The following is a 23,689-nucleotide window of genomic DNA, read 5'->3' on the forward strand; positions in this document are numbered from 1 at the left end:
GGGTGTGGCCTCTGCGGCGGTTTTGCGGAACACAACCTCTCGTGCTCACAGCCTGCAGTGGGTTTAGAGCTGGACCGCTTCAATATGTCGTCACATCATCTTCTGTCAGGCAAGGAACACCTTACACGTCGATGCTGGTCGCGGCGTCACTGTCAGCCATCCGCGCGACAAGAAGGCAGGAGAGTAGAAAAAGCAGGCATGGAAAAGTTTTCGAGGTTCAGGGATCCAGGGACAGGCATCCAGGTTCGTCAAGCAACGGCACACCGTCGACATTGGCTTCGGGTGTGCAACTTCTTACACTTTCATCGTTTCACTGCAGGTCTTCCTGACTCCGGTACCAGTACGTTGTAGGAGCGAATCATATACGGTCGGAAGGACCGAAATTGACGCACACAATCTGTTCGTCTTTCTTAGCCAGTTGGCGCAGGCAAGGTCTTTGCGCAGATCCTCACACCGGTAGCCCTCATTGTCGGCGTCATCCGGGCGGCCCTCGTCCTGGTTACTTTCGTAATATGGATAGTCCTCAATACACTTCTAGGGTCGATCAATGTGAGGAAAATCTCTTTCGCCCCTCATTCCTGGAGCATCATCTGACTCGGACGCTTTGTGCAGAGAGGTGTCAAGGCTTTCCTGATATCTGTATTCGGACGAGCGACATTATTCTGGCTCGGATTCGCCTGGTTAAATGCTGAAGTTATATCACTTCAGAAGCGAGGGTAAGGATGCTCACCTGGCAGCGTTCGTCCGGGCAGGAACTGACCATAATCGTCGCGCAGGCGTGCTGCCTCATCTGTACGACCACTTTCGAGTATCAAGCCCACAAAGGGCTCCATCATCGTGTCGAACTGGTCCAGTTGGGTCGATGTGCTCTACATTTCCATCCTGTTCAATCCACTTTTTCTAGCCCCTGTCGTGGCTCCATCTCCCACATCGGCGCAGAGTTCGCCTGCCCGCAGCCGCGAAAACAGCAGGTCAGCGTCCAACTCGCCCACGACCGCTCGTCGAAGAAATGCAGGTGCCGAGGTCGTCACCGAGGCGAACAACGCTCCCGCCAGCTTAGGTCCATCTTCGCGACTGCTGGGCTTCCGCAAAGTGTCCATGTGGGATATGATCACTGCGTCTGGTGAGACGCCGATGATTCGCGGGGACAAGAACGGTAAGCAAGATTTCAAGGATATCGAGACGCTCGCAAGGAAAGCAGACAGACCTGTGTGCATTTTCCCCGAACTTGTCACATCAAACAATCGAGGGCTGCTCCGAATGAATCCGATTTTTCCTGCATCATGGCGTGCCATGTTCCGAGCGACTGGCGCTCTGCGCCTCGGAGCCGGCCAACCGGACATTTACATCATCTCCATCAAGTGAGTAATCTACCTGCGAGTCGTTGATTCCATCATTCTGACACGATGGTATTCCCAGACACACCCCACCGAGCACGCAATCACCTTCTTCGGTGCTCAGCGTCCCTGGACAGCGCTTCAATCCACTCACTCACGTCTGGTCGCTCTGTGCTTCTCTCAACTTTTCGAGGTCGCTCCAGGTGCGGGTGCTCAACCCTGAGGAGTCACCCTCCTCTGAGGCTTTCGTCGCAGACGCTCTCGTGGCGACAACCAGTGCTGCAGATCCGATCAGCGAGCTCTGTGGAAACCTTATATCGCAATTGTAAGCTCGTCTCCTCGCGCTGCCTTTCTTCGCAGACTATGTGGACACCCTACGATGGATCCCTAACACCTGCGTCCCTCACCTTTGCAGATCGCGACTCAAGAGAACAGGCTTAGGCTGGGAGGACAAAGAATCATTCTTGGCCCTGTACCGTGAGAGACGGAAGCCATGAGAGGCACCAGAACAGTACCAAGATCTCATATTCTCATGGCAGTCTGCATTCATTGCTTTCATGTGACAGTGGGCTATGACTATGAAGCGTGAACTGACTGCATCGAGGCGAGAGCAGCTGCGGCCGTGAACGCTGCCTAAGCGCGGCGCTTGCAATGCTGCAGACAGGGGATGTGCGTCTTGATTGTGAGTTGTTTTGGCCTCGTTGGCCGTTCGCGTGTGAGATTTATGGGGTTGGTGGTGATACAAATGGAGTCAAACGAAAGGGGAGGCTGTAGCTGAGTGAAGGTCCATCGTTGATCATCAAGTCGACGCTAACGGTGCTTTTTGAGGAAAGCATAGCGATTGTTCAAGTTGAGCGTCTGTGTTGCAAGGGGCCACGCCTAGTAAATGGAGACGTTCTTGCTGAGCAGCCCCTCTGCGTCAGCTGGCACGCCGTCGTCGCTTGCCTTCGCGATCCTTGGCATTGCTGCCGGAGTCGCGTTGATGGTGAAATGTGGGCTTGCGTTGCCAGAGTCGCCGAAGAGCACGACAATGTAGTCGTTTCGTGTCTCGAGGTCAGTTGGCAGGGTGAAGCTGACGGTGCCGGCCCGCGTTGGGAAATCGTCTGCCAGTGTCCATTTCTCGTTGAGGCCGCCACTGCCGTCCGCAGGTTCGAAGCCAAGCTTGAGCATCGAAGTTGCATGTTCGAGCTCCGCAGGGAGGTCGCTCGTGTCCCTAGAAGCATGCACCAGAAGCACAGCTCAGCCACCACCTTCACAGGGCATGACAATGGGACTAGTCTGACTTACCATGTGACTGTTTGCTGTGAGCCAGCGGTCCAGACCTCCCCTCCAGCGGGCGAGGTGATGTGCGGGTTGTAGACAATACGCTCTGCGAGCGTCTGCTTTTCGTCGCGTTTGGCGTTCTCAGGATCCGCCGGGCTGCGCTGCAGCTGAATGCTGTCCCAAGCGCCAGCGTGCTGTGCGCTCAGTCCGCGAGCTACAAAACCATCGATGCCAGCGGTGCTGATGCGATCAGGCAGCGGGCTGGCGGTGACAGCTGTGGCTGCAAAGCTTGTGAACGCGAGAAGCGTGGCGAGCTGCATGATAATTTGTGTGTACTGCTTCTCTGGAATTTGGAAACGTGGTGCCAATGGCAAAAGTGGTGCCCTGTCGATTCTCAATGGATTGGTAGAGAGCCATGAATGGATGTGACATAAGAGGATGTCTTGGCTTTATATTGGGGAAGAGACGATCAAGCGGGAGCGGAGACGAGACGCGGGGTGCCGGAGGTGGGGCGGGGTGCCCGATGTGGTGCCAAACCCTCGTGCTGTGCCTTGTGGGCGCTACTGTGAGGACGGGCCCTGGACGAGCTAGGGAATCGCGCCCAGAATAGATATAACGGCTGCAGAAGACTGCTCTTTCTTCGATAAATGAAGAACACAGACACGGCAGCGAACATCCAGAAAGAAGCTGAACAGGCGAGACATGAATGGGAAATGCGGTTCGAGGCTCATATAAGAATGGGACGCGCACAGCACAGTAATAAGCCGAAAGGTCCATCATTGCACTATCCCACTATCGCATCGTCCATATCCCATCCCCATCCGCGTGGGCCAGCCTGCGCCAGTCCTTGATTCCTTAGTCAACATGGTGTATTGCTATTCCACTCGTCTGGCTGCGTAGTGGCAAGGGGTATTCGCTTTTTAGTCGGCTGAATTCTGCAACTCTGCACATGGACGCTAGGGGCTCCAGGCGCTTGACTGCCTTGAGAATGACTTGTCAGAAGCAGCATCCGCGGAGAACCTGAGAGCCAACCCCTCAATCCAGCGTCTTGCATTCGTGCGGCCCATGCTCGTTTCTGGTTGCCCCCCTCTCTTCCAAATGTATCACAGGCTCCAAGAACTCCCTCTGTCAGAGCAAGCGAAAGCCAAAAAAGGTGTGGTTGTGATGTTTTGGCCAGCCTTCGCCCACATTTTAGCGCGGTCTTGGAGATCCACACATTCCCATATTAGGCATGCGGGGTTCCGCTGTTGCAGGCCAGGTTGCTCCGGTCGCGTTCGTACGCTCTACCGCGCCACAGTTGGCGCGATGGTACCAAAGCAGTCAATTGTCTTCGACATTTGCCCGCTGCCGAGGCTCCAAGTCCTCAGGCCCCACAGGCATGCCGCGGACAGCACGCAGCCATCTCCAGCCAGCATGTGCACTGAATCGCTGATTTGCAGCGGAATGTGTGCGTGCATGTACCAATGCAACTTGACTATGTATGACTGTGTCGGGCCGCGTGCATAGTGGGTACTTTACAGTGATACATGGGTCTGCATGTGACGCGGTTTGACGCAGGCTAACGCGCTCCGATGAGTACAAGTCGAACAGCACCACCCATCAGGGCGCTGGTGCTTGGACATTGCTCAAAGACGCATGCTTCTCGTCCGCATCATCGCCACAAATATCCTCGAACTAGAGCATTTACTGAGCACGTCGAAGGCCCCTGCAGCTGGCAGCGTCATCAATATAAGCTGATGCGTTGGTATGGAGGGTGCGTGCAGGGGCGTGCTGCGTGCTATGTATGTCAGGCTATATCCTCGCCCAGACCGGATTGACCTGGGTGCTCAAATTCGAAGGCCTCGGAATAAAAGGATTCGGTCATTGTGTTCGTTCGCAAAGTGGGAACAAGCAGGTACATGGACTTCAACGTTGAGCCCATCAGGGCATCAGGTCCTATCCAGTCAGCTCCAACCCCATCGCAGATCGCTGGACTTGCTGCTAGGTGCACAAATTGCTGTATACTCGCACGTTGCACCTGTTGTGTACATTGGTAAGCATTTCCGGAATAGGGAGATGGAATGCGCCACGCGCTTGGCGATACTTCGCTGTCTGACACTTACTACGTACATAACATATGCAATCAGCTAAACACGATAGTTGCTTCAACAAGCATTGCTCACCTCTCCCCGCTCGGCGCCCAATGAAGCGTGAGCGCGTGAGCTTCTAGCTATAACGTGAAGCAGTCATATAGCATGTATGCATCATTCTTACACCCATGAATCATACATTCATCGATAATCGTTCACCGTTCACCCATCATGCGTCACGGTTGTAAGGGTTTCGTCGAGTTATCCTGCATCGTCCATCATTGATTGATTCATCGTTCTATAGAAGACGCTGCAGTAAGATGGGATCATATGGGTCGCGACGGCGGCGATGAACCATCGAAAGCTGTTCAATGCAATCTTAACTCTTGGGGCTAGAGGCTTGTGGCATTGATCACAATGAATCTCATGTTGACCAATGGTGTGAAATGCGAATGGCGATTGTGTTGATACTGTACTTGGAAGCTTGCAGCATGCGATCCAAAATGCTGAAGTTAATATCAAGCATTACTATATACGTCTGCGACTATGGTCTATTCAGCAATTGTTGCACATGGTATGAACGAACCAAATGCAAGAGAGAGCATTGGTGGTACTTTTTCAAACGAGTAGGAGGGAGAGGAGGAGGCCGCCGTATTGGAGGCCCGATTTGTCGAACATCTGCGTCGTGTACAGCGGGAACGATGTAGCCATTTCATTACGGACAAAGCCTTCGGCCGAAGTAGCAGATGATGCGTATTCCCCGTCACCTTCCAACAAGTACTGTTGGGAGCAGGTACAAGTCAGGAGGGTGTAAGAAGCATGCAGATTTTGGCCGTAAATCCGTCACTTACGTCCTGCACCGAGTTGAAGATGAAGCTGACGCCGATTAAGTCGAGGGAGAGGCCGATTACCGGCGCGATCCAATGAACCCAAGCGTACCCTTCCGTGAATGTGAACTGAGGAAGGGCAAATTGAATGTGAATTTTGTACGTGGAAGGTCTGCTCACATACTTAGTGTGCTCACAACGAGCATTCCAACTGTGCAGATGACGCCGTCTGCAACGCCATAGAAGAGCCTGGCTTTCGGCTCAGCAACGCCATTGTTCTTCCTCTGTGTCTCCGCATAAAGATGGGCATCGTGGAAGAGGAAAGCCAAACGCGATGAAGGAGCCGATGATGGGTCCGATGTGCGCCACGCCGCCATTACTGACGCTCCAGCCACCGATCTTTTCCAAGGCAATCGGATTGGTGCGGAAAAGGGGAAGATCAGAGACCACACGTAGGCGAGTCTGTGAAAATGGTGAAGTTCAGCGTCAGTGCCAGTACAGGTCTACAATCTTGGCGACCTCTCACTAAAGACTGAATACCAGGACTGTGGGCTTGCTGACGACAGCATTGCAGCCCTGACCGTGCTGGCGTGCAGCATACTATTTGCGCTAGACGTTTCCAGCTCCGCCGGTGAGCGGTATCTGTTGGATCCCATCTCCTTGCGAAGCTTCTTGGCTTTGCGAGTAAGCAGCACCGAGCTGCGCGTCTCGCACAGAAAGATGAGATCCAGAATAAAGATATCGCCGTTGATTATAAGCTGGGTGTACTCGATCCCATACCAGCCTCTCGACTGGACAATGTAGCCTGCATACAGAGGTGACTATAGGCAGTTCTTCAGTATCTTGTGCTCGTCGTTGTGGCAGGCTCGATACTCGCAGAACACTCACAGCAACAGTACCAACGACAGCAACAAGCGTGAAGGTTGCAGCTGGGAGGCCCAGCTCCTTGGAACTCCAGATGGATGCGAGCATGCCTGGGGCGATGGTGACGCTGCCGCACCAGTGATCCCGGATAGCACTTTGCCAGTGAAGGCAGTGCTATTGTTCCGTGCAAAGGCAACAGGAACGAAGAACACGACGAACAGGCCGTAGCAAACGAGGTAAACGGGTTGCGCGCCGATGAACTGAATTCCACGCACGGTGAAAACGTTCAGTGGCTCTGTGAATAGCTCTCCAGCACCGAACACGCGGCTCACCTCGCTCAACGGCCCATAACCACCGGCGCGAAAGCAAAGGCAACATTGAACAGCGAGAGACCCAGCTGACCGAGCTCCTGCACGGCACTGAGCTCTTGACAATTCTGCGCAACATCCGACCCGAAACAACAATCGCCAATCAGACAGAGGCACGTGAGGCAGATAAGCCCCGTATTGGCCCATTTCTCCAGTCAGACCAATCAATCGTAATCTCGGGATCATCGGCCTCCGAAGTGCCACCGCAGTCTGAACCAGGACTCGTTGCTCGTGTTATACAAGCAAAGGAAAGGTCACCCAAGCAGACTCACGCCATACAAATCGACGAGAATTACCTTCCCTCCTTCGCTCTGGTCGTACGCCTGCGACAAAGGACCAGCAGCACCACTATTACGGCGGGTCGAGCCGCTTTAGGGAGCAGCGGTATTCCGGTCAGCGCATGGATAGATATACGAATAGCGCCAAGCAGGTTGCTTAGCTGGCGGCGAATGCTACACTTGTAGAAGGGCGCGAAGCGCAAGCGCCAGTCGTCGCACCTGTGAAGGCATTTGTAGAGGCATTCTGTGACTTGACATTGTCATCGTCGACGTCAGCGGTTGCGTATTGCTTGCCGTTGAGGAAGAAGTCGGCACGAATATTGGGTTGCTTCCTTTGAACCATGTTTGTTAGCTTGCTCGCTTTGATCAACAAAACCCCGACCTGAGAGCGTTCCGACCGGATGAAGCGGGCCTAGTACTTCTATGCGAACATTCTCGATCCTTGAAATGCGGTCAGTCCAGGAAAACGAACTCATACGACCAGCTGGGATGCCGATAAAAAGGGTAAGAAGCCAACAAGACAAAAAGCGAGAAAGAGAATGAAGGTTCCTTCTCGAGCGAAGGGACTCGTTCGCATCTCTTATGTCAGAGCCCCGGTACTTGGTGACAGCCCGGACAGGGTATGTAGGGTGACTGGCCACAGACAGTTGGCGAAGCCGAGGCAGGTGGGATTTCTCGACGAGATTCGGGAGGCACGAGAAGCTTCATTACGCGAAAGTCGAATGTCTGACGAGCCGAGTCATTTGTTGGTCATCGTTTGGTGACGATTCGTCTGGGGGACTTTTTGACGGTCCATAAGTTCTTCTTTCATCATGGTTCATTATCCAGGATCCTCACCGACTGAGAGAGATTCTGTTTTGTTTTGGACCATGACAAGCCGCCATCGGCCGATACTTTCATCAGTGTGCATGTAGTAAAGACAACAAGACAACGGTAAGCTCTCCGCAATCCGCTGCTGCTCAAGGCCCGATGAAAGCCTCAATTCGGCGGCTATCGCGGCGCGGGAGATGGTATGCACTCTTGCAGGTGAACGCATCGTCGACCGATCAGCAGGGCCTAACGCCGAGCAGTGAGCGGAAGACCAAGCAAGATTACACAGCCGTTTTCAACAGAAAAGCCTCAGCGGACCCTGCTGGCCCCGAGCCGATCTGATGAGCCAACCAACCACATCCCGGGTATATATAATACATACATACCGAGAACTGAGCTGAGACCAACTCGAAATAGCCTGAAATGGCTGACGACGCTCCATGATAATCTCGCCTCATTTTAATTCCTACGCTATGTCGCCTCTTCAGACCCTAGATCAAGGAGGTCCGACCAAGAAAGCTAGGCCACAAAGAGAAAGTACCACAAAACTGGCGATCTCGCTGCACTTTCATGCCCGGACGAACATGGTCTACTTTGCAATATAGCAGTGGAACATACTGATCTTCTTTGACGGTGGGGGATGGAGATTTCATCAGGCGGATAGTATAAAGAGCCTACACACTTCAACAGGTCATATGTTGTACGAGGCCCGAGCTTTGTCGTTGTACGGGGAGGGTCCGACATATCTGAGTTCACCTGGTTGTTCGTGACACTAAGCGCAAAGGCTGAGCTCTTCTCAATGCATATCGCGCTGGCTGCACGCCTTCGATAGTCTGCCCAAACCAGGCATGTTTGGCCGCATCGAGCCAATCTGGTGCGCTATGACAGCTTTCTAATTCCAACCTCGACGCACACATCACTTGATCGCGACGATCGAAGAATATGTGTATTACTTATTTAGTACGTTTACATACGTTGATTACGAGTGCATGTTCGGACGTCGGTACGACAGTCCTCAGTTGCTCATCTATCGCACATTCTAGCCCGGCTGACGCCGTCGTCGGGACTGAATGTACAGCGCACTCTGTGACGAGCTATGCCCGACGGCAGAGGCGGCGCTGCTAGCGCGCGTCCCCAAGCGGGCAGTTTCCTCTTCTTTGATCTGAAACGACAGGACAAGGGAGGAGACCTCAGTGTCAACATTGCTCGTCCAGTCAGCAACACCCGCGAGAACAATGGGCAGCTCACCAGGTCCACATATACACGCGCCAGCTCGACAGCCCAGGCACGCTGTGCTGCAAAGTACATCTGCGCACCGTCACTAGCGTGTTGCTCCTCATTTATATCTTGGTTTCCAGCAGCTTCTTTCTCGTCTTCATCCGAGAAATCGGGTTGCGAGTACGACCTGCGGCGTTTGCTTACGCGTGGAGGATATTCTTGCCCGAGTAATTGCTGTTGCTCTCGATAAAGGTGCATCTCTTCGTCTTCATCCTCAGAGCTATCTTCGTCTTCCTCGTCCTCGGAGGCCGCGCTAAGACGCTCATCCCTTTGATCATCATCGTCACCGTCGCCGTCCAGCGTGGACGTCTTAGACGCTGTTCCAAGCAGCGCATCAACCTCAGCAACGTCAAGCTGAAAGTGAAGCCTTTCCGTCTGCCGCATCGCCAGCGTGCGTTGGCGCTTCCGCATGCGCACCTCGTGCATCTGCGCGCGATCGTCGATGCGCTGATCGGTGTTCCAGCCATTGTAGCCGCTGAACGCGCGCGCGACAGCCGTCTCAAAATGCGCTTTTGCCGCGGAGAGCGTGCGCGTCGGGACGAGGAGCAATGAAGCGAGGGACGGGCTGAGCGTAATGCCGTGCGCTGATGGAACGCGCCGTTGCCCGCGGTGTTCGCCTTGGTCTTGATCGCGTTCGTCATTGCGACTGTGGCGGCCAACGGGCCGGGCAGGGGTATCACCGGCCTCACATTCACCTTCGTCGTCGTCGTCATCATCGTCATCCAATTCTTTGTCGAGTATGGACGTAAGAGTGCCCATGGCCCATAGCTCGGCGCGCTCGTCTGACGCATGTGCAGAGATGAGCGTCAAGAGGCCCGCATAATGGTGCAGCTCTGGGTTGGCATTGTACGGGAACTTGTGCAGGGCTCTGCATGTGAAAGGTGCGGATAGCCCTCAGTATTGTGCGTTGGGTGCCGACAGATGGCAAGAGCATCACGCGGCAGCTAGCAAAGCAGAGCACTTACGCGTCCAGTTCTTCTTGCGCTTCAGAGTATCTGCCCAGTTTGCAGAGGTCCGGGACTAAGCGAGGCAAGATGAGAGGGCGCTTGAAAAGCGAGAAGCGATTCAGCACCTTCCCTTTTAAAATTGCACATTTCCCGCCGAAAGGGCACTCACGAAGGAAAGAACGCGTAGCCATATGACCTTCATATACCTTACTCTCGCTTCCGCTGCAGCTTGATTCGACGCCTCTTCGACTGCCTCTGAAGGCATCTGCTCGACACCATTCACTTGCTCTTCCTCCAGCCGCTGCCGCTCCGTCTCCGCGGCGATGTGAGAGCATAGCTTTAGTGCGTCTGCGAACCAAAAATTCGGTGGGAACTCGTGCGAGCGCATGAACACGCGCAGGGCGCGCGTCGCACGCTCATGGTCGCGCCGGAGCGTGCAGAGGCGGAAGAGGTCGTACAGTCTGCGCATCTGCGCTTCGCGCGTCGGCGAGTTGCGCGGCAGGCCGTCCAGGCGTCGAGCAGTGACGATCGGCCGTGCGAGCGCGCTGCGCGGTGGTACGATGCTCCCGCTCGGTCGCAGTGCGCGCGAGCTGGCTAGTGAGAGCGAGAGCGGGAGCGCAGACGACGCGGACTTCGCTGGGGCTCTGGAAGTGGAGGATAGCGACACATACGGGTGCGTGATGGAGAACGAGTCCGGGTCGAACGCGTCAGGTGGATTCAAATGGCTGAAGCGGAGCGTGCTAGTTTCTAGGTCGTGCGGAGGCGGCCCTGCAAAGTGCATGTTGCTGATTGTGCTGGCTGCAGGCTACACGCTGTAAAAGGTCATACACGTTCTTTCTGCCTTGCGAATGCTGCAGCGAGTGATTGAGCGGGAGACTTCTCGTTCGAGGATACTTTTAAAACACGGGATGTATCAGTGCGAATGTTTTCCAACCACAAGAGGGAAGTCCTTTGACGGCATACCAACCTTTCCTCTGGGACTGCTGCTGCGCGATCTGCTGTAGCTCGGCATCTGATACTGTCCCCGACTGTTGGGCCTGCTCAATGCGGGCCTTGCGTAGGAAGTCGTGCGCTTTGGCCGTGTTACGCGCCTTGGCAATGTAGTATCCGAATCCGGCGCTGAAGACCAGGGCGGTCCAACTGCAGGGCAGAGGCGCAAGCATGTATCGTAGTATCAGTGTCTAGACGCAGGTGAGCCCAAAAGAGGGAGACTGACGAGAGGAATATGAAACGGGGCGTATTGTAGAACGAGCGTAGAGCAGGGGGCCGACTGGCGGCGGTCCTGGATGTGCTGAATGCTACGCTACCACGCATGCCGGGGGTTTCGGAGCGTTTATGAATGAGTTAGAACAGCGGCCGCGATGCTGTTCCCCCAGGCTCCCTTCGTTACGCTCACTCCGAGAGCTGTCGACCGCTGGACCGCGCTAAACGGACTTGGAAGACACGTTTTTGTAAGAAGTCAGCTCCGGATGTAGCAGTTGCGTCGATGCCGTCGGACACTGTGCTGTTTCCCAGCCACAAGACCGACAATGATGGATGAGTGGGATTGACCACGGCATCATGAAGAGATAGTGCCAAACCAACACCTTGGGAGTTTGGTGTTTGTGAAGGGAGGTTGGCGGAACGAATGTCACTTAACCCTAACTTGTGATCAACAGAAAGGTCGCAACTATTATGAACCAGAGACGTCGCGTTCCTGATCAGGGAGTTGAGTCGTGCCTGGCGTATCACTTGACTGGTGGCAGGCATGGGGTGTGTGTATGTGTCCATACAGGCACTTCCGGTGCCACCCACCCACCCACAACTTCAGAGGCTCTGGTGCGTGTGTGTGGTAAGAAGTATATCCATCATGCAAAAGTCCCCTATGCAATTACACACAGTAGCTAGCAACCCCAACAAGAGTGACCCTCATCATCATCAACCAAGACATAACCCCTTCACTTGCATTCGACCGCGGGGAAGGCAAGGGCTAATATTTATGAGAGACGCAGGCAGCAGGGAACAGCACTTTCCATCTCTCCCCCCTCTATCTTGCACCTTGGCCTCGGCTACGTCGCAAACCTCTGCACCTGCAAGTCCATCCGTCGTTCACTATGACTGAGCACGCCTGGAACGTCGAGACTGATGCCTCTGTCCAAGTCAATGTCAACGCCGAAGAGACGCGCGGCCGCAGCGTCAGCCGTAACGAGGAGAACGGCACGCATGGAGATCACGCCGAGCAAGAGGTGACCGAGACATCTGCGTTGCTTGGATCGAATCACGTGGAGAGCGCGAGTCGGCATCGTCTGAACAGAAGCAGGTAAGTGGCCTTGTTCGCACACGTGCTCTCCTCTTCCTTTCTTGACTTGGAGTTAGCTGACGCCAGTGTCACCTGTCGAATGGACTCCCCTCTTGCGAACACAGATCGTATATGGAGCAGACCGAATCAATCGGGCGGAGCCTCCTGCGAAGCAGCGGTCGCCCCTTGAGCTTCCTGGGCGAGCGTATCAGTCAGCAGCTGTCACCCGCCCGACCCAGCTTCCCGTCCAGCATCAGCGCCTGGCCGCAGCCGCGACAGCGCAGTCACCGCAGTGCTTCCGCATACGACGAGCAGACGTTCCAGGACGACCTCGTCGCACGCGATATTGGCAACGGTGTGCGCGTCTGGTACGAGTCGTACACCACCATCGACTGGATCCACGACGCCATCAAGGAGTCTTCCCGCCTGCGCAGGCTGCGCGAATTCAAGGGCATCCGTGGCGCCGCGCGCAACGCGTGGGACCGCTTCCAGGGCTGGCTCGTCGTCTCCATCATTGGCGTCCTCACCGCCTTCATCGCAGGCGGCGTCGTGCAGTCCGAAGCGGTCCTCTTCGACTTCAAGGAGGGCTACTGCGAGCGAGATTGGCGCCTCGCAAAGCGCTTCTGCTGCCCGTACGCCAACCATCCCGACTACGACAAGGGAAGCGTGGCATTGGCTGCGGCAGGCGCACCAGGCCTGCAGACGCCTCGTTGGAGTTACAAGAGCGCATTCGCCGGAACGCGCATCAATCCTTCCGGCAGCGGTATGGCGAGCTTGATGTCGAACGGCATCGGCACCGGCTTTGGAGGAAGCATGTTGGCTGGTTGGGCTGGTCCAGTCGCGGGAAGTCCGGCGTGGAAGAAAGTCGCTGTTGGCGCCGGCGCGGGTGCCGTCAATGCCTCTCGCTCAGCTGCTACCACCATGCTTGGCGCGCTCAGGATAGACCCGAGCAGCGAGAATGAATCCTGCCCGGGATGGGTCACCTGGTCTCACGCCTTCAAAATAGACGGAAAGGAGGGTTGGATCTTCGAGCACGGAATATACCTCGTCATCGCCGTAAGCTCTGCAGCTACACACGAAGCATCCGTCCCCGGGTTTGATGCTGACTTCCCCTATCCAATCCTTGCACCGGTCACCTAGATTTTATGGGCCACCATCGCCTCTCTCCTCACTATCTATTTGACGTCTTCTGAGTTGTACCTTGCACCCAAGTCCCCTGCCGTCGACGCGTCGAAACCCTCGACCCGGTCCGGCACGCATGGCGCGCAAGGAGACCACGCGCGAGACGACACGGGAAACGGACATTCTGCAGCCGCCTACAGCATCAACGGGTACGGAGCCATCGATGACGCTCCTGCTCGCGACTTGGCAGATGTCGGAAACACCACTGCACTCCCGCCAAAACTGCTGTCGCAAATCGCACAGGAACAACGCGCCGCGGGTGCGTTGCCGCCTAGAAAGGTGCTGTACTTCGGCAGCGGCAGCGGGATCAGCGAAATCAAGGTCATCCTCAGCGGCTTTGTTATTCATGGCTATCTGTGAGTGTCGCACCACGTGCACACACCCTCCCAATCTGTCCCACGGGATCCTGCTGATTTCAATCACCACTGTGATTCTCGGGCATCCATTCACAGTGGGTTTTGGACTCTGTTCACCAAAGCGGTCGGCCTCACGCTCTCGGTCGCCTCTGGTCTGAGTCTGGGTAAGGAGGGTCCGTTCGTGCACATGGCCTCTTGCGTAGGGAACATCGTCTGCCGCATGTTTGACAAGTTCCACAAGAACGAGGGCAAACGTCGCGAGATGCTTTCGTGCGCCTGTGCCGCTGGTGTCGCCGTCGCATTCGGCGCGCCCGTCGGTGGTGTCCTATTCTCGCTCGAAGAAGTGTCGTCGTACTTCCCCGCCAAGGTCATGTTTCGCTCCTTCTTCTGCGCCATGGTCGCCGCAGCGACGCTAAGGGCCATCGACCCGTTCGGCACGGGCAAGATCGTCCTGTTCCAGGTGACATACGACAAGGACTGGCACTCGCACGAGCTCGTCTTCTTTGTCCTCATTGGCATCTTTGGCGGTCTTTACGGCGCAGTCTTCACGAAGCTCAACATGATGTGGACCAAGAATGTCCGTGCCAAGTCGTGGATGGCACGCAGGCCTGTGCTCGAGATCGTCTTGATCACAATCATCACGCTGATTGCCTCGTTTTTCAACGGGTACATGAAGATGGGAGGCGCAGAGCTGATCGCGGACCTGTTCAGCGAATGCCATGAACACGAGTCGCTCGATGGTCTCTGCGTCGCGACGCCGTCCCAGATCAGGCCATTAATCGGTTCTCTCGCATATGCCATGGTTGCCAAAGGCTTGCTGACTGTCATTACCTTCGGCATCAAACTCCCGGCTGGCATCTTCATCCCCACCCTGGCAGTCGGGGCTGCCTTCGGGCGCATCGTCGGCCTGCTCCTGCAGTACACCCAGTGGACGCAGCCCGATCTGCCCTTCTTTGACTTTTGCTCTTCAACCGACAGCGCGTGCATCGTACCCGGCGTGTATGCCATGATCGGCGCAGCGGCTGCCCTCTCCGGCGTCACACGCACCACCGTCTCGCTCGTCGTCATCATGTTCGAGCTGACCGGCACGCTGACGTACAGCATCCCCGTCATGCTCAGCATTCTGATTGCTCGCACAATTGCCGACGCACTGGAGCACAAGGGCATCTACGACCTCGTTATCGACTTTAGTGGCCTCCCGTACCTTGATGCAAAGGCGGAGTACATCTGGTCAAACGTTTCCGTCTCCGACGCGATGGACACCAACGTGGAGGTGATCCGCCTCGATCAGGACAACACCGTCAGCACGCTCGAGCGCAAGCTCGCCCGTCTTGCACTCGGTCTAGGCTACACCGACGGAGGCTTTCCCATCGTCATCCCCAAGGCGGGTGGCAAGCTCAAGATGGTCGGCTACATCGCCGCGCCGGAGCTGGAGCACGCGTTGCAAAAGTTGCACCAGGAGGCCGCGGGTCTCGACGCCGAAACGGTCGAGTGCACGTTTAACAATCTGGCCTACCTTAACGTGCGGCAGTCTGATGCGGTTTCGCCTGGCGGCGAGGGCGCTGATGCTGATGGCGAAGTGGGACGTATGCGTGATTCGATGGTGTTCTCTCCGACCTTTGTTCAGGATCCGAACGACTTGAGCAGGTTCGTTGACAAGGCGCCGATATCGGTGCAGACACATTCGCCGCTCGAATTAGTGCATCAGTACTTTACCAAACTCGGCGTCAGGTACCTCGTTGTCAATGATGACCAGGGCAGCTACAAGGGTGTCATTTTCAAGAAGCGGTACGTGCTCTGTGAGCGTCTGGCAGTTGGAGATCTAGATGGCCACTGACAACGCATGTTTCCGCTACATAACAGCTATCTCAAGTTCTTGGAGGAAGTACAGGCCCAAGCTCACTGATTTACGCAGCAGCAGCTCCGTAGCCACATGTACGATATCCATGCATACCACATATCGAGTCCGAGCGAGCCCATTGTTAAGGTCAAACATTGTACCATATCATCTAAGCGTTATCGCGGGCAAGCGGTAAATTCAAGCTCGGCCGAAGCCGACTAGAGCATGCAGCTTTGTCCGCGCTGTCATCTCCCAGACAACATAAGTTCGCACATGGCCAGCGAGGGGTGCGAGCATGATATTGTACAACCGCTGACACATGCTGCAAGTGGATGAGACGTTCTCTCGGTTTCCAGGCCCATACGCTCCATCTCGTCAGTTAATCGCTCTTAGGCGGAGAGTTGGGCCCGCCAGCCACAGGCTGGCCCCCACCACCGACGGAGGCCTCCACGCCTGCTCTACCACCGCCGACGATCAAGCGTGGCCGCTCGACTACGAGCCGCTCGCCTTCGTACATACGGTTGATGAGCGCGCTGCGTCGCAGCACCTGCAGGTCCTTCAGCGCTGTGTGGTAGAACGCTGTCACGCGCTCCACATCGCTGTGCGCCGCGGATGGCTGCGGCTGGTGGGCGCCTGTTGCTTCGCGCGATGCTGCTGCTGCGGAAGATGATGATGACCCTGGCGAAGATGATGATGACGCTGTATTTGACGTGAGGATAGATGGTGGCGCACTGGTAAGTGCCGCGGGTGATGCAGGCGTTGTCGTGTCGCCCGCCTTGGAGTGGGGGGACGAGGATGCAGCTTGTGAAGGAGGAAGCAGATTGGACCGGAAAAGATCCCGCGACCGCCGCAGAAAGTATGTTCGGAAGTTGTAGGAGGACTGCAAGGATAACAATACAATCGGAGCGGTCACCTTTGCGTCAGTGTTCATTCCTTGGGGGGTGAGGAGTCGATGCCTTTGGGCTTGTGACCAACTCACGAATGACTGCGCGGTGCTCAAATACTGCCGGTAGAGCTTGAGGACTTGCGCCCGTGAGGGGGCTGCCGGGCTACTCATTTTCAATTGAAACTGCGTGGATGCTGGCTGGGTTCGACGAGCCAGTATGCATTCGTTTACACTTGTCTAGATATAGGCAAAGCTTGAAGAATGGTTACCACACAAGGCTCACTCCACGAATCGATGCCTACAATCAAGGAACTGTTCCAGCTTTGACGAAAGTGCGTCCTCTGCAAAAACGCGATGATGAGATACTGACAACCGCCCAAAGGTTTGAGATGCACCAGAACTAACTCGTTGAACTAGGCTAAAGGGAGGTCGGGCGGAAGCCGTTGAAAGGTGAGCGCGGCGCGGTGCCACTCAACGCCAGGACTTGACTTGCGTGGCCTGTGCAACGTACAAGCGGGACACCGCATAACACTGGGAGGCTTCGACCACGTCACCACCTTTCCAGGACTCCAGGCAACGTTGCTTCCAGTGCACATTCTGATGGCACAACAACATTTTGCCAAACCACCTGCTATCGCTTGCAAGCTCTCTTCCACCACAGCCCAAGAATCCAAGAGAGGACTGTGCACATATACGAAGGAACGCAGCTGGTATCGACTCGTGCATTTATAGAGCGCGCAACCCACATTTTTCCAAGAGGCCATTCAACGAAGCGAGTGGACTCGACCCTTCGAGCGCTAATCACCACCATGGCGGACGCTCCAAAACAGGAAACCAACCCGCCTCAGGGGACTGCCCCTGAGAGCAAAGAGGAGACAGCCACCGCCATTCTGCGGCAGAAGAAGTGTGAGTGCTGAACACCAGCACGTACTGTGGTGCGCTGTCGCGATGGGCCGGGCTTGTGAGGGTGTCCGCCGCCACATTGCGTGATGCGGCCCGCAATACTCGCGCTCAGCTACTCTGTACTTATTACTGACATGAAGGAATATGTTACTGACACCATCGCTGTCTGGATTGTAGCTCCAAATAGACTCTTTGTCGAGGATTCCACCACGGATGACAACTCAGTGGCGTGTCTCTCAGAAGCCAAGATGGAGGAGCTGGGGCTCTTCCGAGGCGACACCAGTGAGTTCCACGAATCATGCTAGACACCCTTTTTTCTAACCACAGCTATGCTCCTGTGCAGTTATTATCCGTGGCAAGAAGCGTCGTGACACTGTCCTGATCTGCTTATCAGACGCCAACACGGACGAGACCAAGATTCGCTTGAACAAGGTCGCCCGCAACAACTTGCGCGTTAAGCTCGGCGATCTCGTTACGATCCACGCATGCCACGACATCAAGTACGGCAAGAGAATTCACGTCCTTCCTTTTGACGACTCGGTTGAAGGCCTGACCGGCAACATCTTCGATGTTTACCTTAAGCCTTACTTCCTAGAGGCGTACAGGCCCGTCCGGAAGGGGGACACCTTCACGGTTCGTGGCGGTATGAGGCAGGTCGAATTCAAGGTCATCGAGACCGACCCGGCGGAGTTCTGCATCGTCGCACAGGACACTGTCATTCACACAGAGGGCGATCCCGTCAAGCGGGAAGATGAGGAGGCCAATCTGGCAGATGTCGGGTACGATGACATTGGAGGGTGCAGGAAACAGATGGCTCAAAGTGAGCGCTTCGCATTCGTAGCTTCACTCGAGTTATGTGCTCACACATACACAACCCCTCTACAGTTCGTGAAATGGTCGAGCTACCGCTGCGCCACCCGCAGTTGTTCAAGAGCATCGGTATCAAGCCGCCTCGCGGTGTTCTCATGTTCGGACCCCCCGGTACCGGTAAAACGCTCATGGCGAGAGCAGTTGCCAACGAAACGGGTGCCTTCTTCTTCCTCATAAATGGTCCAGAGGTGCGTACCTCACCTATCGAGGTCCCGGCAGTTGCGGAAACTAACGTTGCCCATTTTCTGTAGATCATGAGTAAGATGGCTGGTGAATCGGAGTCTAATCTGCGAAAGGCATTCGAGGAGGCCGAAAAGAACTCGCCAGCCATCATCTTCATCGATGAGATTGACTCAATTGCGCCAAAACGTGAAAAGACAAACGGAGAGGTGGAGCGTCGTGTCGTCTCACAGCTGCTCACGCTGATGGATGGCCTCAAGGCTCGGTCTAACGTCGTTGTCATGGCCGCCACCAATCGACCAAACTCAATCGACCCTGCCCTGCGTCGTTTCGGACGATTCGACAGGGAGGTCGACATTGGAATCCCTGACCCTACCGGCCGTCTTGAAATTCTTCGCATTCACACCAAGAACATGAAGCTGGGCGAAGATGTTGACCTCGAGCAGATAGCGGCTGACACGCATGGTTATGTCGGATCCGACATCGCCGCGCTGTGCTCGGAGGCGGCCATGCAGCAGATCCGTGAGAAGATGGACCTCATCGATCTGGATGAGGACACGATCGACGCCGAGGTTCTCGACAGCCTCGGCATCACCATGGAGAACTTCCGCTTTGCTCTCGGTGTCTCCAACCCGTCGGCCCTCCGCGAAACAGTCGTTGAAGTGCCTACTGTGACTTGGGACGACATTGGTGGTCTCGAGAAGGTCAAGCAGGAGCTGCAAGAGACCGTGTCCTACCCCGTCGAGCACCCGGAGAAGTTCCTCAAGTACGGCATGTCCCCATCCAAGGGCGTTCTCTTCTACGGCCCGCCCGGTACGGGTAAGACGATGCTTGCCAAGGCTATCGCCAACGAATGCCAGGCAAACTTCATCAGCATCAAGGGCCCTGAGCTGCTTACGATGTGGTTCGGCGAGTCAGAAGCGAACGTCAGAGATGTGTTCGACAAGGCACGTGCTGCGGCGCCTTGCGTCATGTTCTTTGACGAGTTGGATTCGATCGCAAAGAGCAGAGGCGGCAGCCTGGGTGACGGCGGTGGATCGTCGGATCGTGTCATCAACCAGATCCTTACCGAGATGGACGGCATGAACAGCAAGAAGAACGTGTTCGTCATCGGCGCGACGAACCGGCCGGACCAGATTGACTCCGCCATTCTGCGTCCAGGTCGTTTGGACCAGCTGATCTACATTCCTCTCCCCGACGAAGCCTCGCGCTTGTCCATCCTCAGTGCCACGCTCAAGAAGTCACCCATCTCACCGAAGGTCGACCTGTCATATCTTGCCAAGCATACGCACGGATACTCTGGTGCCGACCTGGCGGAGATCTGCCAGAGGGCTGCCAAGCTCGCCATCCGCGAGAGCATCGAGGCAGATATGAGGGCAGATCGCCAAAAGAAGGAGGCTGCCGCTACGGGCGGAGACGTCAAGATGGAAGAGGACGCAGCACTAGATGACCCCGTTCCCGAGATCACACCCGAGCAGTGAGTGTCACATGCATCCATGCAGCTGTAGCGGAAGCCTACTCACCCATGCCCTTTCTTTGCACCGGCCCGCGCACAGCTTCGAGGAGGCCATGCGCTTCGCGAGGCGAAGTGTGTCTGACGCTGACATTCGTAAATACGAGTTGTTTGCGTCCAACCTACAGCAGACGCGGGGCTTTGGCAGCGCGTTCAAGTTCCCAGAAGGTGAGGGCGGCGCAGCGGGCGGCGCGAGCGGCGCGGCGTTCGGTGCGGACGCTGCGGATGACGACGACCTGTACGCTTGAGCGTTAAGCCGTGTCTGTCCCTGTCTGGCGCTGGCGTGTACGCATGCCGTTGCGAACACGACCCCGACTTGACGTTGGCACGAGCGCGATGAAATGTAAAGAAATTGATACGAGCCCATTCTACAACCATATCGTTGATCTCCTATCCACCTTGCTTACGTATCCGTGTACCAAACCCGAACCCTGCGCAAGGCAGGCTCGCGTCGAAACGAATCTGAGCATGAATCCTGGGAGGCCCTCACCGCATCTGGGCTTGGCCACCTCTTTAGACACTGTCTGATCACGGCTACTGGCGATCTGAACATCGTGTGTACATACTGTATCATGATATGAGCACGTCTTTTTCGAATATGGACACAGGATTGTACCTCTTGTTGGCCAACTGCAACCTTGCGCCCTCGCGGGGAAAAGGTGGTGTTGCGACCGCCGGTGCTCACCGTAGGGCAATCCCCAGAGGTGCCGAGGCACTCTACGAAGGCAGAGATGATAGCTAGATTCATACAAGTCAGAGGAGCATGCAGGCACATATACTACGATAGTCCACCAGCAGTGATCACAGGGGAGAGATGCCATGCCGTGGCGGGGCTGTACAAATATGATCACGTGACCATTCCCGACAATTCACAACCTTGACGGGTGTACTGCATGTGAGAGTGTGGATGACGGTGGGGCGGCATGGGTTCAACTCTGAAAAGATGGGTGTGTGTTGTACTGCCTTCTGCAGTGCTGTCAGTTCCTGATGTTCTACCCGTTGTCTAACCCGTTCCCAGCACTTCCAGTAGGCTCCCCCAGTGCTAGCGCTACGACTGTGAGAGATCAAGAGGGTGCCTGTAGGCTGCAGCCGCGCGCTTTGGGGCCTAGAGAATCCACCAGAAACGATCGACATGAGCTTTCCGCAATTCACACACACCAGATACACCGATGTATAGCCCAACGTATAGATCCAGACGCTTTTTTTCTCATCCTTAGGAGTTAGAGTGGACCACTAGCGCACCCCTGCTGGAACAGCGGTTAAGAGAAGTGGTGCGCAGTGCGCCCTCTCAGCTCTCTTCCCGAAGCTCGTCCGACTGCGCTTGTTCGCTCCGCAACAAGTATTCGTGTGGGCGCGTGCACTTTGCACCGGAGACTCCGTGAGGCTACTTCCTCTTGCTTTTCGCTGGGCGCTGATGGCCAGGGCTATGCTGACCACGACAAGAGCTGCTGCTTGCGCCTGGCGCCAGACCTGCAAGTTGCGACGCCATGCTGGCTCCAGAGTGTATAGAGGGTTAGGGGCGGGCTGCATGCGCATAGACTCCCACCTTCCCGTGTACGTACCGGTGGTATTGCATAGTCATACCCGTGAGAGGCAGGCGTATGGCATGCAGTTAGCGTGCCTCATCATCAGGCGAGTTCGTTTAAAAGGCGTCCTGCTACCTGTATATGCACTCTTGCAAGCCAATGCGGTATATATATTCGACCATAGGTCGAATCGCGAGCGTTGCAACCTCGCCTCCTTGATAGTATCGACCGCCGTCCTGCTTTCGTGAATGGTACCTTGCGAGATGGTTGCGCGGCTCGGCCAGTTAGCTGGCGCGCTGGCGCTTCTGGCGACGCGCGTCGCAGCAAACTATGTCATTGACGGTCACGATCTCCCAGACGACTTTGTCTTTGGTTGCGGAAGTGAGTGGCTTTGGCAGACATGTGGACGAGAGGAGCGCAACAAGAAGTACGACACTGGACTGACGACAGTACCTCTTACCACGCTTTCGCCCTTGCAGCCTCCGCGTACCAAATCGAGGGTGCCACAGGGACCCAAGCAAAAGACGGTAAGGGGGTTAGCATCTGGGACACGTTTGCGCACGGAAAAGGTCTCGGTCACATCGCACTGGACGCGGACGGTGATGTCGCCGTTGACTTTTACCACACGTACCCCAAGGACCTGCCGCTCTTCAAGGAGGCGTTCGGCATGAACCAGTACGACTTCACCATCTCCTGGACGCGCATCCTGCCCAACGGCACCGGCCACACGGCCAACGAGCACGGTGTGGATTTCTACCGCAACGTCGTCAAGACCGCGCACGACAACGGCATGACGGCTGCGTGCACGATCTACCACTGGGACCTGCCGCAAGCACTGCAGGACAAGTACGGCGGCTGGGTCGACAAGCGGGTCGTGGCTGACTTCAAGAACTACGCGGATGTCCTCATGGGCAGCCTCGGAGACCTGTGCGATGACTGGATCTCGATGAACGAGCCGCGCACATTCTGCACCGAGGGATACGGCCCGGACCCAGTTTCTGCGCCGGCGCTCGCGAACGCGACATACGAGACGCAGTACAAGTGCTACCACAATGCGCTGCTTGCGCACTCGGAAGCACATGACGTCTTCAAGAAGAAAAAGAAGGAAGGCAAGGTCAAGGGCAGGTTCGGCATCAAGATCGACGGCCAGCCCGGCGTGCCGATGGACCCGAGAAGCGAGGCGGACAGGCTGGCGCTCGACCAGCACCACGCATTCGAATTCTGGGAGGTACCCCCGTTGGTGAACGGCTCGTACGGCGAAATCTTTGCAAACTACCTTGGCGACGCACTGCCCAAGTTCACGGCGGAGGAGAGCAAGAAGCTCGCGGGCTCGTATGACTTTGTTGCGTTCGATGCGTACACCTCTATCTGGGTCGGCGCGCTGGATAGCCAAGACGAGCATGACTGCAAGAGGAACCAGATGTCGAACTTCTACCCGTCGTGCGTCAACGCGTCTAACTACAACAATGACGGCTACCTCATTGGCGTGCCCACTGAGAGCAACTGGAACTTCCGCGCCAACGACACGATTTTCACCGGCCTGAAGTACATGCACGAGCACGGCATCAAGGCCTACACCGTTGGCGAGAACGGCATGGGCAGGCGCAACGAGAGCCAGCTCTACCTCGCCGAGCGCATCGTCGACCCGGAGCGCGTGGACTGGTACAGGTCCACGTTCAAGAACATGAAGTGGGCGCTCGAGGCCAAATTGCCTCTCATTGGCTTTACTCCGTGAGTTTTAATCTTCACGCATGCATCTTGAATTTGTGCTCATGTCACACGAACTTTCTCCTTTGCCTCTCTCCCTGCATCGGCGCTTGGGCTGTGCTAGCTGGAGCTGCCTGGACAACCTCGAGTGGAGCGAAGGCTACGGTATCAAGTTTGGCCTTATCGACTCACCGTCCGGTTACAACCAGACGCGCACGCCCAAGATGTCGGCAGCGTACATCAAGGCTGTCATGAGCGGCCAACAGCACTCGCAGTATCCATATTTCCCCATGTCCGGCGTTTGATGAGGCCGCGCGGATAGACGGACTCTCACGATCGAGGGCGAATGGATGATCATGAGCACGATGGAGCAGATCCTTTCTCAGGCACCAGGTACCATTCATACC

At 55.9% G+C, this 23,689-nt stretch overlaps 11 protein-coding genes across 11 annotated transcripts; 5 read left to right on the plus strand and 6 right to left on the minus strand.

The window, feature by feature from the left end:
* Positions 1–198: 198 nt before the first annotated feature.
* On the plus strand, positions 199–1,847 carry K437DRAFT_243794 (uncharacterized protein; the record flags this gene model as incomplete). The annotated part of the gene is made up of 7 exons (XM_013389729.1): positions 199–243; positions 320–340; positions 415–549; positions 625–716; positions 777–1,361; positions 1,420–1,662; positions 1,753–1,847. The coding sequence occupies 7 exons, from the start codon at positions 199–201 to the stop codon at positions 1,832–1,834; spliced, it is 1,203 nt and encodes a 400-aa protein (XP_013245183.1). The 3' UTR covers positions 1,835–1,847.
* Positions 1,848–1,866: 19 nt separating this feature from the next.
* K437DRAFT_243795 (uncharacterized protein) lies at positions 1,867–3,327 on the minus strand. Its single transcript, XM_013389730.1, has 2 exons — positions 2,625–3,327; positions 1,867–2,550 (listed from the first exon to the last, which is right to left on the minus strand). Exons 1-2 carry the CDS (start codon positions 2,918–2,920, stop codon positions 2,217–2,219), a joined length of 630 nt encoding a protein of 209 aa, XP_013245184.1. The 5' UTR covers positions 2,921–3,327; the 3' UTR covers positions 1,867–2,216.
* An 840-nt stretch (positions 3,328–4,167) lies between these two features.
* K437DRAFT_254314 (uncharacterized protein) lies at positions 4,168–5,103 on the plus strand. The gene is made up of 2 exons (XM_013389731.1): positions 4,168–4,632; positions 4,727–5,103. Exons 1-2 carry the CDS (start codon positions 4,347–4,349, stop codon positions 4,807–4,809), a joined length of 369 nt encoding a protein of 122 aa, XP_013245185.1. The 5' UTR covers positions 4,168–4,346; the 3' UTR covers positions 4,810–5,103.
* Positions 5,104–5,287: 184 nt separating this feature from the next.
* K437DRAFT_266696 (uncharacterized protein) lies at positions 5,288–6,468 on the minus strand (the record flags this gene model as incomplete). Its single annotated transcript, XM_013389732.1, has 5 exons — positions 5,288–5,449; positions 5,521–5,625; positions 5,694–5,958; positions 6,058–6,317; positions 6,385–6,468. 5 exons carry the CDS (start codon positions 6,466–6,468, stop codon positions 5,288–5,290), a joined length of 876 nt encoding a protein of 291 aa, XP_013245186.1.
* A 3,486-nt stretch (positions 6,469–9,954) lies between these two features.
* Positions 9,955–10,973, minus strand: K437DRAFT_16389 (uncharacterized protein). Its single transcript, XM_013389687.1, has 2 exons — positions 10,211–10,973; positions 9,955–10,139 (listed from the first exon to the last, which is right to left on the minus strand). The coding sequence occupies exons 1-2, from the start codon at positions 10,820–10,822 to the stop codon at positions 10,056–10,058; spliced, it is 696 nt and encodes a 231-aa protein (XP_013245141.1). The 5' UTR covers positions 10,823–10,973; the 3' UTR covers positions 9,955–10,055.
* On the minus strand, positions 10,864–11,355 carry K437DRAFT_266698 (uncharacterized protein; the record flags this gene model as incomplete). Its single annotated transcript, XM_013389733.1, has 3 exons — positions 10,864–10,934; positions 11,009–11,181; positions 11,258–11,355. 3 exons carry the CDS (start codon positions 11,353–11,355, stop codon positions 10,864–10,866), a joined length of 342 nt encoding a protein of 113 aa, XP_013245187.1.
* A 557-nt stretch (positions 11,356–11,912) lies between these two features.
* K437DRAFT_289989 (uncharacterized protein) lies at positions 11,913–15,911 on the plus strand. The gene is made up of 5 exons (XM_013389734.1): positions 11,913–12,340; positions 12,445–13,375; positions 13,460–13,857; positions 13,954–15,645; positions 15,721–15,911. The coding sequence occupies exons 1-5, from the start codon at positions 12,135–12,137 to the stop codon at positions 15,761–15,763; spliced, it is 3,270 nt and encodes a 1,089-aa protein (XP_013245188.1). The 5' UTR covers positions 11,913–12,134; the 3' UTR covers positions 15,764–15,911.
* K437DRAFT_254320 (uncharacterized protein) lies at positions 15,722–16,879 on the minus strand. The gene is made up of 2 exons (XM_013389735.1): positions 16,677–16,879; positions 15,722–16,577 (listed from the first exon to the last, which is right to left on the minus strand). Exons 1-2 carry the CDS (start codon positions 16,752–16,754, stop codon positions 16,077–16,079), a joined length of 579 nt encoding a protein of 192 aa, XP_013245189.1. The 5' UTR covers positions 16,755–16,879; the 3' UTR covers positions 15,722–16,076.
* A 377-nt stretch (positions 16,880–17,256) lies between these two features.
* On the plus strand, positions 17,257–20,439 carry K437DRAFT_254321 (AAA ATPase). Its single transcript, XM_013389736.1, has 6 exons — positions 17,257–17,489; positions 17,664–17,768; positions 17,830–18,306; positions 18,372–18,544; positions 18,608–20,013; positions 20,093–20,439. The coding sequence occupies exons 1-6, from the start codon at positions 17,393–17,395 to the stop codon at positions 20,295–20,297; spliced, it is 2,463 nt and encodes an 820-aa protein (XP_013245190.1). The 5' UTR covers positions 17,257–17,392; the 3' UTR covers positions 20,298–20,439.
* Positions 20,440–21,227: 788 nt separating this feature from the next.
* On the minus strand, positions 21,228–21,704 carry K437DRAFT_16494 (uncharacterized protein). The gene has a single exon (XM_013389688.1). It carries the CDS (start codon positions 21,583–21,585, stop codon positions 21,283–21,285), a length of 303 nt encoding a protein of 100 aa, XP_013245142.1. The 5' UTR covers positions 21,586–21,704; the 3' UTR covers positions 21,228–21,282.
* On the plus strand, positions 21,705–23,612 carry K437DRAFT_16495 (glycoside hydrolase family 1 protein). The gene is made up of 3 exons (XM_013389689.1): positions 21,705–21,956; positions 22,055–23,306; positions 23,407–23,612. Exons 1-3 carry the CDS (start codon positions 21,824–21,826, stop codon positions 23,585–23,587), a joined length of 1,566 nt encoding a protein of 521 aa, XP_013245143.1. The 5' UTR covers positions 21,705–21,823; the 3' UTR covers positions 23,588–23,612.
* Positions 23,613–23,689: the final 77 nt, after the last annotated feature.

The sequence above is a fragment of the Tilletiaria anomala genome (assembly GCF_000711695.1).
Source record: "Tilletiaria anomala UBC 951 chromosome Unknown K437scaffold_11, whole genome shotgun sequence".
Taxonomy (NCBI): Eukaryota; Fungi; Basidiomycota; class Exobasidiomycetes; order Georgefischeriales; family Tilletiariaceae; genus Tilletiaria; species Tilletiaria anomala.